Raw genomic sequence first — 13,536 nt, forward strand, 5'->3', positions numbered from 1 at the left:
TTCAACAGTATATTTCTGTAGATTCAATCCCATAGCAAGAAAATAAGAAATTTTGGGTGCCTGGATGGCTCAGTGGGTTAAAGCCCCTGCCTTCAGCTCAGGTCATGGTCTCAGGGTTATGGGATCGAGCCCCGCATCAGACTCTCTGCTCAGCAGGGAGCCTGCTTCCTCCTCTCTCTCTGCCTGCTTCTCTGCCTACTTGTGATCTTTGTCTGTCAAATAAATGAATAAAATCCTTAAAAAAAATAGTGGGTTAAACATACATTTTTAAAAAATGAGAAATTTAAATAGCCTGTTTCTGCAACACAACTTAAGCATTCACTATATTGGCACAATATTAGATATAATCAGGACTATAGCTAGTAGTGCACAGGCAGTTATCCTTCAGAAATTCTAACTTGGGAGTCACAAGAAATTAGATAACTTCTGGATCTCTCTGGCTTAAAAAAATGCAAATCTGTCAAACTGTATACTCTCTCAGGTTTTAATATAATTTGGCTTGAGCAGCAATACGAAGTAAAAGGAAGTATAACTTTCATTTTTCATTGGTCTACATAAACACTGCCCACCTTTTAAGTGCTCATAGCCACACACAGCCAGTGGCTACCATGTTGGAAAGCACAGATACAAAGTCTTATGTAGTTCTATTAAGGGTGTAATATATATAATAAGAAGTCAAAAACATATCAGGAGCAGAGGCAGCATATAGCTATCGGATTTTGAAGTAAGAGTTTACAAAGGTTTATAAAGTCGGAAAATCACGACACCTGCCAATATCACATAATTTATTCATTTGCACATGAAGGTTCAACATTCAAAATGAGCTACATCTTTTATATTCCTATATGTGGTTACATATTTAGAATAAATATCAAAAAGAATTGGTGAGGTTGAGGTTATTTCATCTTTGATTAAGACAACTGATGACTTATTTCAAATTATCCACTGGCTAGAGCCTGAAAATTATTATACTGGAATTTTGTTATTTGTTTTATTATGAAAAGGCTATTTTAAGTGGTGATACTATACCAAATTTTAAAAAGTGTTTGCTTTATCAAGTCCAAATAGTCAAAAGCACATCAAAATTCACTCTATTGGAGAAGAGATCAGATTTCTGTGTAAGAACTAAATTCTATTACAATGTTTCAGATTCTAAATTTTAACATCCTTCACTGTGTGAAAACCATGAACACAGTATAATAGTGTAATCTCCTAAAGCTTAGGCTACCTAATTAACTTATGAACATATCACATAAATTAAAGCTCTGTAAACTTGTACCATCTTATTGAAACCACTGCAAATACTATCTAGGTTGAAATAATTGTGAAAACTATCCTAAAATTTTATTAATTAACACAAGTGGTATTTATCCCTTTTTTGCCTCAATGATATGAATTATTTTGCTACCTACTATACATTTCTAACCCTTTCGGTCTTTCTAAATTTGTGTTATAAGAATAATTTATATAAAGCAATAAAAAATATGAACAAACTAGGTTAAGTTTTAAATTTTCACAACTGCAAGTAAAATAGGTTTCATAATTACCTAGTTTTTGTTTATTAAGTATGAACACATACCTACTGTCCATGAATTCAACAATTTCATAAAACACTTACAGATGCTAACTTTTCCAATAACCAAAACAGATTTTCTTCACTTGTGCCTTTCATTTTATTTAAGAGCATTTTTAGACTTGAAAAACAAAACAGAAGAATCACCCGTCAGACACTAAGTGGAAATCACTGAAACACAATGTTAGTTCTAATGGATGGATGATTGTGTTTGGTCTTTTGAAACTTTGAAGTATAGGTAAGTCTTGATCACACAAATTAATAAATCCTAAAGCTGGAGTTAACAATAACCATTACACCCAAATTCTGCAGCTTAGCCCAGCCAATTTTTCAAAAGGTCAGGTTGTGAACTGGAGAAGATCAGGGAGGTCCACCGCATAGCTTTGTTGCCAGGCATCTCTCGTCTGGATTGTTGCAGGCATTTATTAGTATTCGTCAGCAGACTCAACAGAGCAAACAAGAAATTCAAGCACGAATAATAAAATGAAATGCTGCTATATAACCCTTTGTCATTCAGCAAATATGGGACTTTTTAGCTACATTGTTCCTAAACCTGGGTTACTACTTTAATTTTTCTCCACAGTGCTGACTGAATGAGTATGCATGTGTGTTAAATGCAGAGCTCCCCTAACAACTGCAGGACTGCCATTTAATCTGTTGGTAGATGGACCATTTCCTGTGGGAACCCTAGCTATGATTTCCAGATCCACCAAATAAATCTCAGATTAAGATTCCAAATGAAACCTGCCTTTGGCAGATAAAAAATGTCAAGATGGATATAAACAGTAAAATTATAAATTATCTAGGTGTTGCATGACAAACCAATGTTCAATTTTTTTTGTTGACATGTGCCCAGATATCAAAACTATATGAGACATTCATCAAATGTCACACTTTCATAATATTGGAGGCATCATTAAAACTGTTTGACTAAGGACCTCAAAGTGTTTAAGCAGTAGCTCAAAAGTATATTTGTGCAAAGTAGAAGAATAAATTTACATATCAGCAGCAGCTCATAAGGGATGGGTAAATATTCTGTTTATCTCTCATTGTAATTCAGGTTACTTTAAATACAAGGTTTTAGGAAATCATTATACTCTATATGGCATCATTACATAACTTTCTATGCAAATGATGTGTTTTATTCAAATTTACCATTTGTTTCTCCAGGAAAACAAAACAAAACAAAACAAAACCCAAAGCATGAAAGGAAAAGGTAGGGGACTACCATTTCATCAGTCAACCATGACTACTGTAGTAGTGCCCTGTTAGTCAGTTATACTATAGTGTCATCAGCCCCATACCAGAGTTAACATTCGTAACTTTAAAAAGAAAAAAAAAAGGCACTAAATATCTAAGCAAAAAAAAAAAGCTCGAGAAAAGTAAAAAAAAATTATATTTTCATTGCAAATGACTTAAGGAAGAAGAGACTTCAAAAAAAAAAAAAAAACCTAATAAAAGACCAATACAGAACATCTTAGAGAGCAAATAGCCTATTAAAAATGCAGAGGAAGTCTCTATTGCATTCTCAGGGGATCAAGTATTGGCTTTTTAATGAAAATTTTGTTTTATCTTTGGTCTTCTTACCTGGACTAATGCAGCCTGTCCTGGTCTATACTCTATACTAGCTGACTACAATATTTGGACACTGAAGATTTCTAAAAGGAAACAGATTTGCTAAAACGAAATCATTACTTAACTTTACACACTTAAAAACGATTGTGTAAAAGGCTTCAGTGACTCCAAATTTGCAACATTTGATTTTTAAACAAAAATTCAAAAATATTTAATCTACTTAAAATAGGAATTCTTTCCATAAATTCATTAATCTGTGGAAAGAATCCAGAATACTCTATACTCCATATTCCAAATGCTTATACACAAGCCTGATACTAAAGATTATGTGTTTGTTCTATCTTTCCTACCATATTTCCCCTAATACATATTGTTGGTTCAAGAAAACTAATGCCTAATAAAACCTATCTATCCTAATCTGATCAATATTAATCTGAAAATTTTGAATGGGGGGAGAAATAAAAAAGATATTAAAGAAAGAAATCAGGTGTATCTTGCTTAATTTTTATTTATTTATTTATTTATTTATTTATTTATGTTTAATACTTGTAGCAAGAATTAATATCAAACTCTACTCATTAGGCCAAAGACACTTGTGGAATTAGTGAAAGACGGGACAGTACGTAGCACACTACCTACACTTCCCAGTTCATCGGCCAACCAGAGGCCTCAACTCTAAGCTCTAATAATGTGCATGTGCTCAATTTTTATTATATTTCTATACTAAAATCGCTCAAAATCCATAAACATTACTGTGTTTTGGCATGTCAAATTATCCTAGGTACAGCCAGTGAAACGACATTAAAAAAGAGAATTTAATTTTAATTTTAAAAATGCTTAATTAGCAAAAACTAATATACTCTGTATCTATTTAACAAGTATAATTATATAATAATATATAATTCAATATGAAATGATCACTTTTAATTTTTCACCCATTAGCAGCATCCTGATTGTAAAGTACCAGAAAGTTTCCATATATAAAGACTAGACTCTCAAAAATGAAAAATGAAAGTCAAACAGGATTTTTTAAAAATAATTACTTTTAATTTACATCTTATTAGCACAGTTTTACTCTTTGGCAAAGAATTATTGAATTTACCCCAAAGCTACAAATTAGAATATTTTTAATTAGTCATTTAGACTATGAAATTTCAAAATTTTGTGGCCTGATTTGTTGTTTGCTTTTCATATTCCCGGAGAAAAAACAAAAAACACAAAAGGCAAAATCGCAAAGAAAACCTGCATCTGAAACTACTCCCCAAAAGATAATAATGTCCCATATGGTAGGTTGTTCTGAATTACACACACACACACACACACACACACACACAGTTGGAGTATTTAATGACCCCCTCCAATTTTTTATTCAATTACCAGATTTATTGATAACCAAAACTAGTGAGTAAATGTAGTCACATCAGTGCTACTCTATAAATAGCCAGTCAACCTGGACCCACTGTGTAAATGGCTATAATTTCAGTCTATACACCAGTGTGTATTGATTCAGATCTCCAAAATCAACAAAATGCCAATGTACACCCAGGACTTTATAATGATCACACTAAAGGTGAAAAATACAGCCACTAGGAAGACCACAATGGTTATCTTAAATACGATAAGCTAAAATCTTAATTTCTAAAAAAAAATTAAAGATTCAGTAACATTGTATTAAGATACGTGTTGTAACTGTGTGTTCCAAAAAGTCCTTTAGCATGAAAGGGCCGTAACCAGAAATCAATGAGGATTTTTATCAAGTTCTCAGAATCTTAAGGATGGAGAATTTAAAACAAAGCAAAAAACTTCTGAAAATTTCAGGTAATTTTTTCTATTTCAAAAAAAATTCATAGTTTCATGGCCACAAATAAATCTGATAGTACTTACACATAAAAGTAGAGTTGGATTTCCTTAAATCAAAGAAATAGTTACAAGTTGTACAAAGAGAGGATCATACCAATAGTACAGAAATAATGGGGGAGAATGAAACTTACTAAAAAAAAGAAATTTACCACTCTTTGTGCTTAATCTTAATAATTATCATTTTTAAAAATGAAGGACCAAAGGAGTAATGAGAATTCCACATGAAGAGTACTGCCTGAACTGATTTAAAACACTTGAATAAAAACAAAACAAAACAAAATAAAAGATGAGACTTCCACCATCCCGCAAACTTTTTCCCTTATTCAGAATTTATAGGTAGGTTCAATTGTAGCAAATGTTCCACTACAGTGGGGATGTTGATGGTGGGAAAGGTCGTCTGTGTGTGTGTGTGTGTGTGTGTGTATATGTGTGTGTGTGTGTGTGTGTGTGTTGGGGGATAGAGGGATAAGGAGTAGGGGGTATAGTGGGAACTCTGCATTTTCCTCTCAATTTTGTTGCGAACCTAGAACTCCTCTACAAAATAAAGTCTATTTAAAAACTGCAAAAAAATAAAGGAAAAAAATACAACTTAAGGCATAAATTCACAAATGTGAATAATTCATATCATAAACAGTGAATCTCAAAATACCATACGTAACCTTATAACCAGTTAGAAAACTTAAGTTGCTCTTGTAAACGTTTTTTTTTATTCCGTTTTTCAACGGAGGCCAATACTAGTTAATGGAATCATTCATATCAAACTTAAAAATAAAGACACAAAGAATCACATTTATTTAAATAAAGTTATTTAAAATAAGAGAAAAAAAATTTTTTTATGGAAGAGTAGAGCCTCAATCATTCTTTTAAGAGTAGCCTTAGCATTTTCTCTGTAAATGAATCAGTCCTTGTTGACCAGCTGTCAGTTGTCCTAAAACCACTCTTCGAAAATATTCTAGATGGTCATGTGTGGGAAGCTACCACACTCTACTACCTTAGGTCCTACAGAGTTAAGTAATAAATTTAATCAGACCAAGAACATGTTCTTTTTTAACTCTTCTACAGCATACGGAAAATAAAAAATGCATTCTTAAATTCACACTTGCCAAAAGGAAACGGAAGGTACATTGTGTGGTGCCACTAGTCTGAAGATTTTTATTGCAATTCGGATTTCAATAGAGACAAAATTAGACTCAACCTTAAATGAGGATTATTGATTTTATATTCTATTCTAACAAACATAAACATACCAATACAAGCTATGCTGCTTTGAAAAATCAAGTTTCTAGTGGTATTGTGGACATGATATTTGAAAAGAATATTTTTATAAAACTAATAATAACTATTTCAAATACCATTGTTTCTGTTTCTTAATAGTTGTGAAATTTTTTAATAGACCTACCTTTGACAGCTGGGTAGAATAACAATGAAAACAATTACCACCATTTATTTAGGTCCTGTTAAGTATGTTATCAATCTTTTTTTTTTTTTTTTTTTTTAAAGCATCTGTAAAAAACCATCACCATCACACTGGTGAAAATAATCATTCTGGTACATGAAATACGGATTAGATAAATTAATCTTTTTCAGGTGTTGTAGTAGCGCTTTTACATACATAATCCCTAATCTCCAAAACAGTCCTAAAGAAATCACCTCCCTATTCCATACACAGGAAAACTCAGGCTTAAAATTATGAAATTTTTGCTCAAGTCCAGGAGGTAGCAAGTGGAAGATCAAAAAGCTGAAACCCAGCTCTGTCTAGCTCCAAAATTTGTGTTCCTTCTACTTTTAACATTTTATTGAAATTATTAAACACACTGGTTCTCCATAAAATTTACCTTCTGCTATGAAACAAACAAAAACATGTAATACTTTTTAAGGAAAATATGTCATTACTTAATAGAAAGCCAATTTTTAAACATAATTCAAGTTCTGTAATTTAACAAGGAATGATTATCTAGATTTTAAAACTCTGAGTTTCAAATAGTGTCTAATCATATTGCCTAGGAATCTCATTTTTTTTTTTCCTACCAGCTACTTTGCTGGTAGAAATGGATAGCCATTCTATGCAACTCACCATTTTCTTCTTCTCTGCTTTAAAAAGAAAGTTTATGAAAATGATGTGAGATTCTATACTCATATTTAAGTCACAATGATCAGACATTTAAAATCATGCTAGATGTTCTTCTATAGTATTTCTAAAGATGTCTCCCTTTATAAAATACTTACAAATCACGCAATAGTTTTAGTATAATTCAATTACAGAACAACAGATGGACAAAAGGTAAAAAGAATATGTACTTTGTGAAAAGACAGAAAGATAGATGAACCAATAATAAAAGAGGCTGATCATGACACACAGGTTCCAAGTGCCAAGCAAAAATAAACAGTATTGTGACTCAATAAGAAACTAACAAATCACTGACAAGTTACCTTTTGCTGGGTTTTACTTGTTTATTTTGCTTAGTAGAGAAACCATCAGAATCATGGATATAAAAGATAATTGTTAGCCTAATTCTAAAGTAAAGAGGACAGTTGCTTTTTACTTAAATTAAGTTAAGATTTTTAAAAATTTGCTGGCCTCCAGTAAACTACAATATGAAAGGGCTCGAAGCACTTCTAGCACTTTTATCTCAAGTTTCAAATGACAAAGTTTCCACAACAATTTAGAATCATGTTGGTTTTGTAAGTTTAAAAGAAAATAGTTTAAAAACACATGATTCATATCTAAATTGAGATAATACATATAAGTAAAAATAACTATGCATAAACTACATATTAAATACAATTACCTAAAATAGTAAACCTAAAAATCATATTGAAGAAACCTGTAAAATTCAAAGGTTTTTGTCTGAAGCTTCTTCAAGCTATATGATTCTTACCATTTCTTGCCTTCATTTGGTAAGAAATATTTAAAATACAGTAGACTTAATATTTAATTTGGGTAGGCACAGTAACCTTTTTTAACCTTTCTTAGGGAACACTGACCCCTAAAGGTTTTAAATTTAAATAAGTTTCACCATATTCTAAATTTAAATGGCGTCCAGATGTCATTTTTCCCAATATTATTATAGATACGTATGCTTATGGCAGACAAGTTTGTTTATAAATATGTAAGCTATTTTCCATGGACTGTTGTGCACTCTAAATAAACAACTAAACCATGTGTCTGCTAATTGAATAAAAAACAACAAAATGTAATAAGAAACATCCAGAAATTTATCATACTATTCCAAAAAGTTACAAAGATTTCTGACTCTCGTGCCTTTTTTCTAACATAGTTAAGTAAATAAATAAGTAAATGCTTAAAAGGGTGCAACAACCAATCAAAAGAATCACATAACAACTCACTCTAGGGGGCAAACTTTACATACATCCTTTGATTTTAACATTCCATTTTTTTTTTCTTCCTGAAAAAGCAGAAACAAGAAAAACCCTGACAAACAGAAAGTTTTCACAAAAGGGCAAGACCTCATTTATTTCTTAAGAAACCAGAAGACGTTACCAATACTCACTTGGCAACACATGCTGATTCACTCACGCGTTGCTTCCAACAACACCAAACATCCTCCACCTGGACACGTTCTGTAGATGCCCTCACCCATTCTACCTACCAACCACAGCTTTATATTTTCTAAACTGTCAATACTGACAAAAACAGTAAACGGTTTCATCTGTTCACATTATATACCGCATCAACTGGCACGTCAAATATTTCAGCAATGTTTCTATAATAGAGCTAGGAAAAGAAGATATACTGTAGCATTCCTTATAATAAAAAGAATAAGGTAACATGAAGACATATCGGTGTAATACAAGTTTTTAGTTGGCTCCATTTCTTTAAAAAAAAAACAAGTAAAATAATATTAAATAAAATAACTAATTACCCAAGCAGACTATGAATCTAGTTTAAGAAACAGCTTTGAAGCAATCTGTGCTTTATAACTCCTGTGAATCTTAATGTCAAGGCAATGACCATGTTAGATATTAAATATATCAATTATATCACAAAATTCAAAAGATATTACATTTACCTATTTAATTTTATTCCTTAGTAATGTTTCATTCATAGGCTTTTATATAAAGGAATGCCTTATTCCTATTTCTGATGTTAAAAAAAAAACTGTAAAAATGCAAATTTTCTTAATGATGTTTCAGTCACATCTATTGTGGTCTGTGCCTTCTGCAAACTATTTATGAATCTATATCTTTAGCCCTAAAACCTTCCTTTCTGTAGGTGTCCTACAGCTTTAGCAGTTCCCTTCCTTAACTTCTTTCCTGGTTATTCTATACTTATGAAAAGTATTCCCTCCACAGTCTGTAGCTTTAGATATAGTAAAAATAATTCCTTTCGTTCCGTAGAGATCCTTTTGTCTATAATGTGAACAACATGACTTCCACAGCAATGTGACCTCTGAATAGGGAACAAAAATAACAGGGGCATCATTATTTACTTCCTCTTTCCTTCTTATTGTACATAAATTGAGTAAAACTGCTTTGAGCCCTTGAAAAGAAGAATGTTTCTTGTTTATTTGCATAAATGAATAAAAACAGCTACCAAAAATTAGTTCCCTGCTTCACACTAGCACAAACTTGAATATAAAGAAAACAGATGGAAATTAAGTGTCATAAAGCCCATTCACTAAAACCATAAACTTTGAATTAAATACCTATAACTACCTCACCCAGATATTACTTGTTATTACTTTGTACGCAATTCAATCAGCTACCTGGATTCTAAAATCATAACAAACAGTCTAGAGAAAGCTTGTTAATGGTAGGTAGAAACTGCAAAAAAAATTTGTAAGTGTGGAAATCAAAAACAAGTGCAGAAATCAGAAAAAATTATACTCAGAAAGCAGAGCATCTTCCTATAATTCAAAGGAATATGTAACTATTAACATATATAATAAAATGGTAATAGAATAGTACCCCAAAATGGTCTTTAACCTTCTGAAAATGGTAACTGTGTGGTTGATATATGGTGGAAGAAGACCCCTGTTGGGGGAGGGGAATCAAAAAAGGGAGACATGTATGCATGTTTCAGTAATAATCTAATTTTTTAATAGAAAATTAAGAGGAAATAAAAACAATGTACACAGAGCTTTAAGTCTTCAACTACATGCAACACTATATTCAGAATAATCGTTTCCTAGGGATTCCCGATTTGCAATATTTTACTATAAGAGATCTCAGTTAAAAAATCTAACATTAAAAAAAAAACTAACATTTTTTAAACCTCTCTCTTTATGGCTCTCTGTATATTGCTCTTTAGGGAGACAGCTGTGCCTTACCAGCCTGCCCTGCTTACCTATGTGTGTGTCTGTCCGTCTTCTGTCTGTCTGTCTGTCTATCTATCTATCTATCTATCTATCATCTCTCTTTGCTTTTCAGACCGTCTTTCAGTCTGTGTGTCTTTTAAACTGTGTTTCCATCTCTGGCTGTTCTCTCCCTTTGCCTGTGCATCTTCTGTCTCTCTTCTTGTCTGGGATTCTGTCTTCCCGTCTCTCTCTGTCTCTGTCTGGGAGGGTCTTTCTCTGTCTCCATCTGCACATCTCTGCCATGTCTCTGTTGGCTCTACCTCAGGCCCCTTGGGTCCATCTCTCTTCGGGTGTCTCTTTCTGAGTGCATTTTTCAGTGCACACCTATCTCCACATGTCTCTGTATCTGAACGTGTCTTGCTCTGTTTCTCTGAGTGCAGCTGTCTTTCTCCACATATATGTGTCTCTTTCTGTCTGTGTGCATCTTCATCTTTCACTGTGTGTCTGTCTTTCTGTGTGTGTATGTGTGTTTTCCCTTGTCTCTCTCACTGTATGTCTCTCTTTCTACTGTGTTCTTTTACCCTGCTGTCTCCTCTGTGCATCTCAGTGCGTGTATCCTTGTTTTTGTGCTTCCACATGTGTGTCTGTGCCTCCCTCTTTGACTTTTGTATCTCCCTCCCTGTGTCTATGTCTCTTTGTTTGTGTTTCTTTCTCTGAGGGTGGCCCTCTGTATGCATCTCTATATCAGTCCTTCTCTCAGTCTCCTCTCTCCATCACTTTGTGTGTATGTGTGTTTCTCTCTCCCTGCGTCTCTGTTTCCCTCTTTCTCTCTCAGTATCTCTTCCTCTGTGTGTTTCTCTTTCTCTGTGTGTTTTTCTTTGTGTCTCTTTTACAGTATGTGGGTCTCTTTGTATATGCCTCCTTCTTTGTATGTGTGTGTGTGTGTGTGTGTGGGTGTGCACGCGTGCACGCTTGTCTGCCTCCGTCTAATATATTGGTTAGAACAAACACACTTCATTCAGTGCCTTGAACTCGCACAACACCTGGGGTTTGGTATTAATGCCTTAAAAGTCCTTACCTTTTGACCAGTCCTCCATTTGTACTTCTGTTCTTGTTTGCTCTGGCAATGTCTCTGGTTTTTGCTCCAAGATTTGAAGCTAAAATAAAGCCAACTCTAGATAAATAAACTTAAAACAATATATCAGAACACACCTAAACCTTACCTTTGTTTAACAGAGAATTTATAGGATAAATGGTTTTCTAAAACATTTATAATGGGACTATTAACTGTATATTTCAACAGGTGAAATTAAATATTTTTTCTCAGAGAAAGGTTCTTTCTTTCACACTTACATTTTAGTAAATACAGTTCAGGTTAAGCTTCTAGACATTCTTGCTCCTTTGGTTAGAGAACCATTTATTTTATCTAACTTGAGCTTTTTCTAACTCCAACAATTTAAGAAAAATAAAATGTATACTCTATATGTCATAAACTTCATACCAAAAATTTCAAATTTATTGATTTGAATTTACAATGTATATTTTGAAATAAAACATTTTATACTTATAAAAATAATTTAAGACTACTATTTGAATTTTTTTAAACATAATGACTATTATTCTTATGGAATTATTGATATTTGTCTTGCATTTGTTTTCATAATAAACATGACAAAGGGTATGCAAGGGTCTTTTTTTCCCCTTGGCATGCTTTTTAAGGAGAATAAAATTTGATTTACCTCACAGCTAGAACTCTGCGTTCTTTTAAAAAGTCCTCAAATAAAGCTGTAGTAAGCTTCTCCTTTTCCAATTTTCTCTAAATATGTTGATCTGGAGTTGGCAATCTTTTTCTAAGTTCCTCATTTACTTTTGGATTAGCTGAAAATATAGGAAGTTATTAATATCAAAGAAATATTTCCCAGTCAATGAAGCCATTTCCCTACATATTGCCCAAAAAGGTTAATAATAATTGCAGTCTTTTAATAAGAGATTCATATAGCAAGACATGTAGAAAATACAGTCTTTAATAACCTCTGGAGTATTTTAAAACATGTCTTACAGGCCTTAATGTGCTTAGTAATATACTATTTAAAACCATAATTTTATCCCTCTGCAATATACAGTCACTCTTCCTCATCATTTACCCAGCTAATGAATGCCAGCAATTAGTAAAATGTAATCCCACTGCACAATCATTTTAATGCTTTTAGCACTCAGAAAAGTAAACACCAAATTAATACTGCTCAAGCCATATCAGATCCTAGTTGGAAGCAAGCAATTATAGTTCAGCTCCTCAGGTGTAATTAAATGATTGAAATGATTTAGTTCCATAAATGCAAGTTAATTCATAAGCAAGCAACAAATATACTGGGAGTAATTACAAGAAACATTGACAGTCTAAGCAGGGCTAATTTTTTATGAGCCTGAGATAGTAAAATGCTGCCCTCTCCTGGACATGTAAGTGAATATCTCAGAGCCAAAAAACAAAACAAAAACTACTTCCCCAAACCTACTACCTTTTAAAAAGCTACTAGAAGAAATAATAAAAACGAATATATCAATCAATTTGATTTCATTCCTTACACAGAAAAATTAACATATAGTTTATACTGTGATCATTTCTGGTTATTAATGCTTTTTCTAATCAAAACTCTGAATATGAGTCCTAAAACATACTAGGCAATTCCTGTTAGGTCTAATGAAACAAAATCGCTCATATATAACACTGACAGGCTACAAGTGAAACTTCTGGTATCCGTCTGAACTGCCAGGTGAATGCCTATATTCTCTCATTGGTAAACCTTAAGTGGACTGTTGCAGATAATAACTCAACTATGGTTTTTATAAATACTAAAATTTTCATGAAAAATAATCTCTGAAAAATAGAAAACAAAAATACTGTGTGATTATAATTATACATAATGGTCTAAAATTAATTGTTTTTAACGAACGTTAATAATAAAATAAAAACTAGAGAGCTGGTATAATGCCACTAGAAGCACATTTGAAAACAAAGAGTAACAGGTGGTACACAAAATCAAATCATTCCACTTTTACTTAACACCATTCCCAATTTTTTACTTCTGCAGGCTAAAATTCAGAACAAATTCATTCGTACACTACTCAGAAGGATCTTGGCTAAATTTCTCACACTAAACTCTAAGAAGTTTATTTATTATACATTTAAGTTATGTTATAATCAACAAATCTGTGTTAACACATAAGTATTTGAATCACTAAACCCAATCAGAATCATTGCTTTGACTGTCT

At 32.5% G+C, this 13,536-nt stretch overlaps 1 protein-coding gene across 6 annotated transcripts in view; it reads right to left on the reverse strand.

Annotated features, from left to right (window-relative positions):
• MIPOL1 (mirror-image polydactyly 1) overlaps positions 1–13,536 on the reverse strand; it is a 314,513-nt gene that overhangs the window by 250,280 nt on the left and 50,697 nt on the right. For 3 of the 6 annotated variants that reach the window (XM_082737783.1, XM_082737784.1, XM_082737785.1), the window contains exons 2-3: positions 12,006–12,144; positions 11,345–11,423 (exon numbers count right to left, since the gene is read on the reverse strand). The exons of 2 other annotated variants lie outside the window; for them this stretch is intronic. In XM_082737783.1, the coding sequence (XP_082593909.1) occupies positions 11,345–11,363 (19 nt within the window). In that variant the 5' untranslated portion in view covers positions 11,364–11,423; positions 12,006–12,144. Of the gene's footprint in view, positions 1–7,306; positions 7,388–11,344; positions 11,424–12,005; positions 12,145–13,536 lie in introns of those variants that run through there. One more of the 6 variants, XM_082737782.1, reaches the window with a different exon arrangement.

Source organism: Mustela nivalis (assembly GCF_964662115.1).
Source record: "Mustela nivalis genome assembly, chromosome: 6".
Lineage (NCBI taxonomy): Eukaryota > Metazoa > Chordata > Mammalia > Carnivora > Mustelidae > Mustela > Mustela nivalis.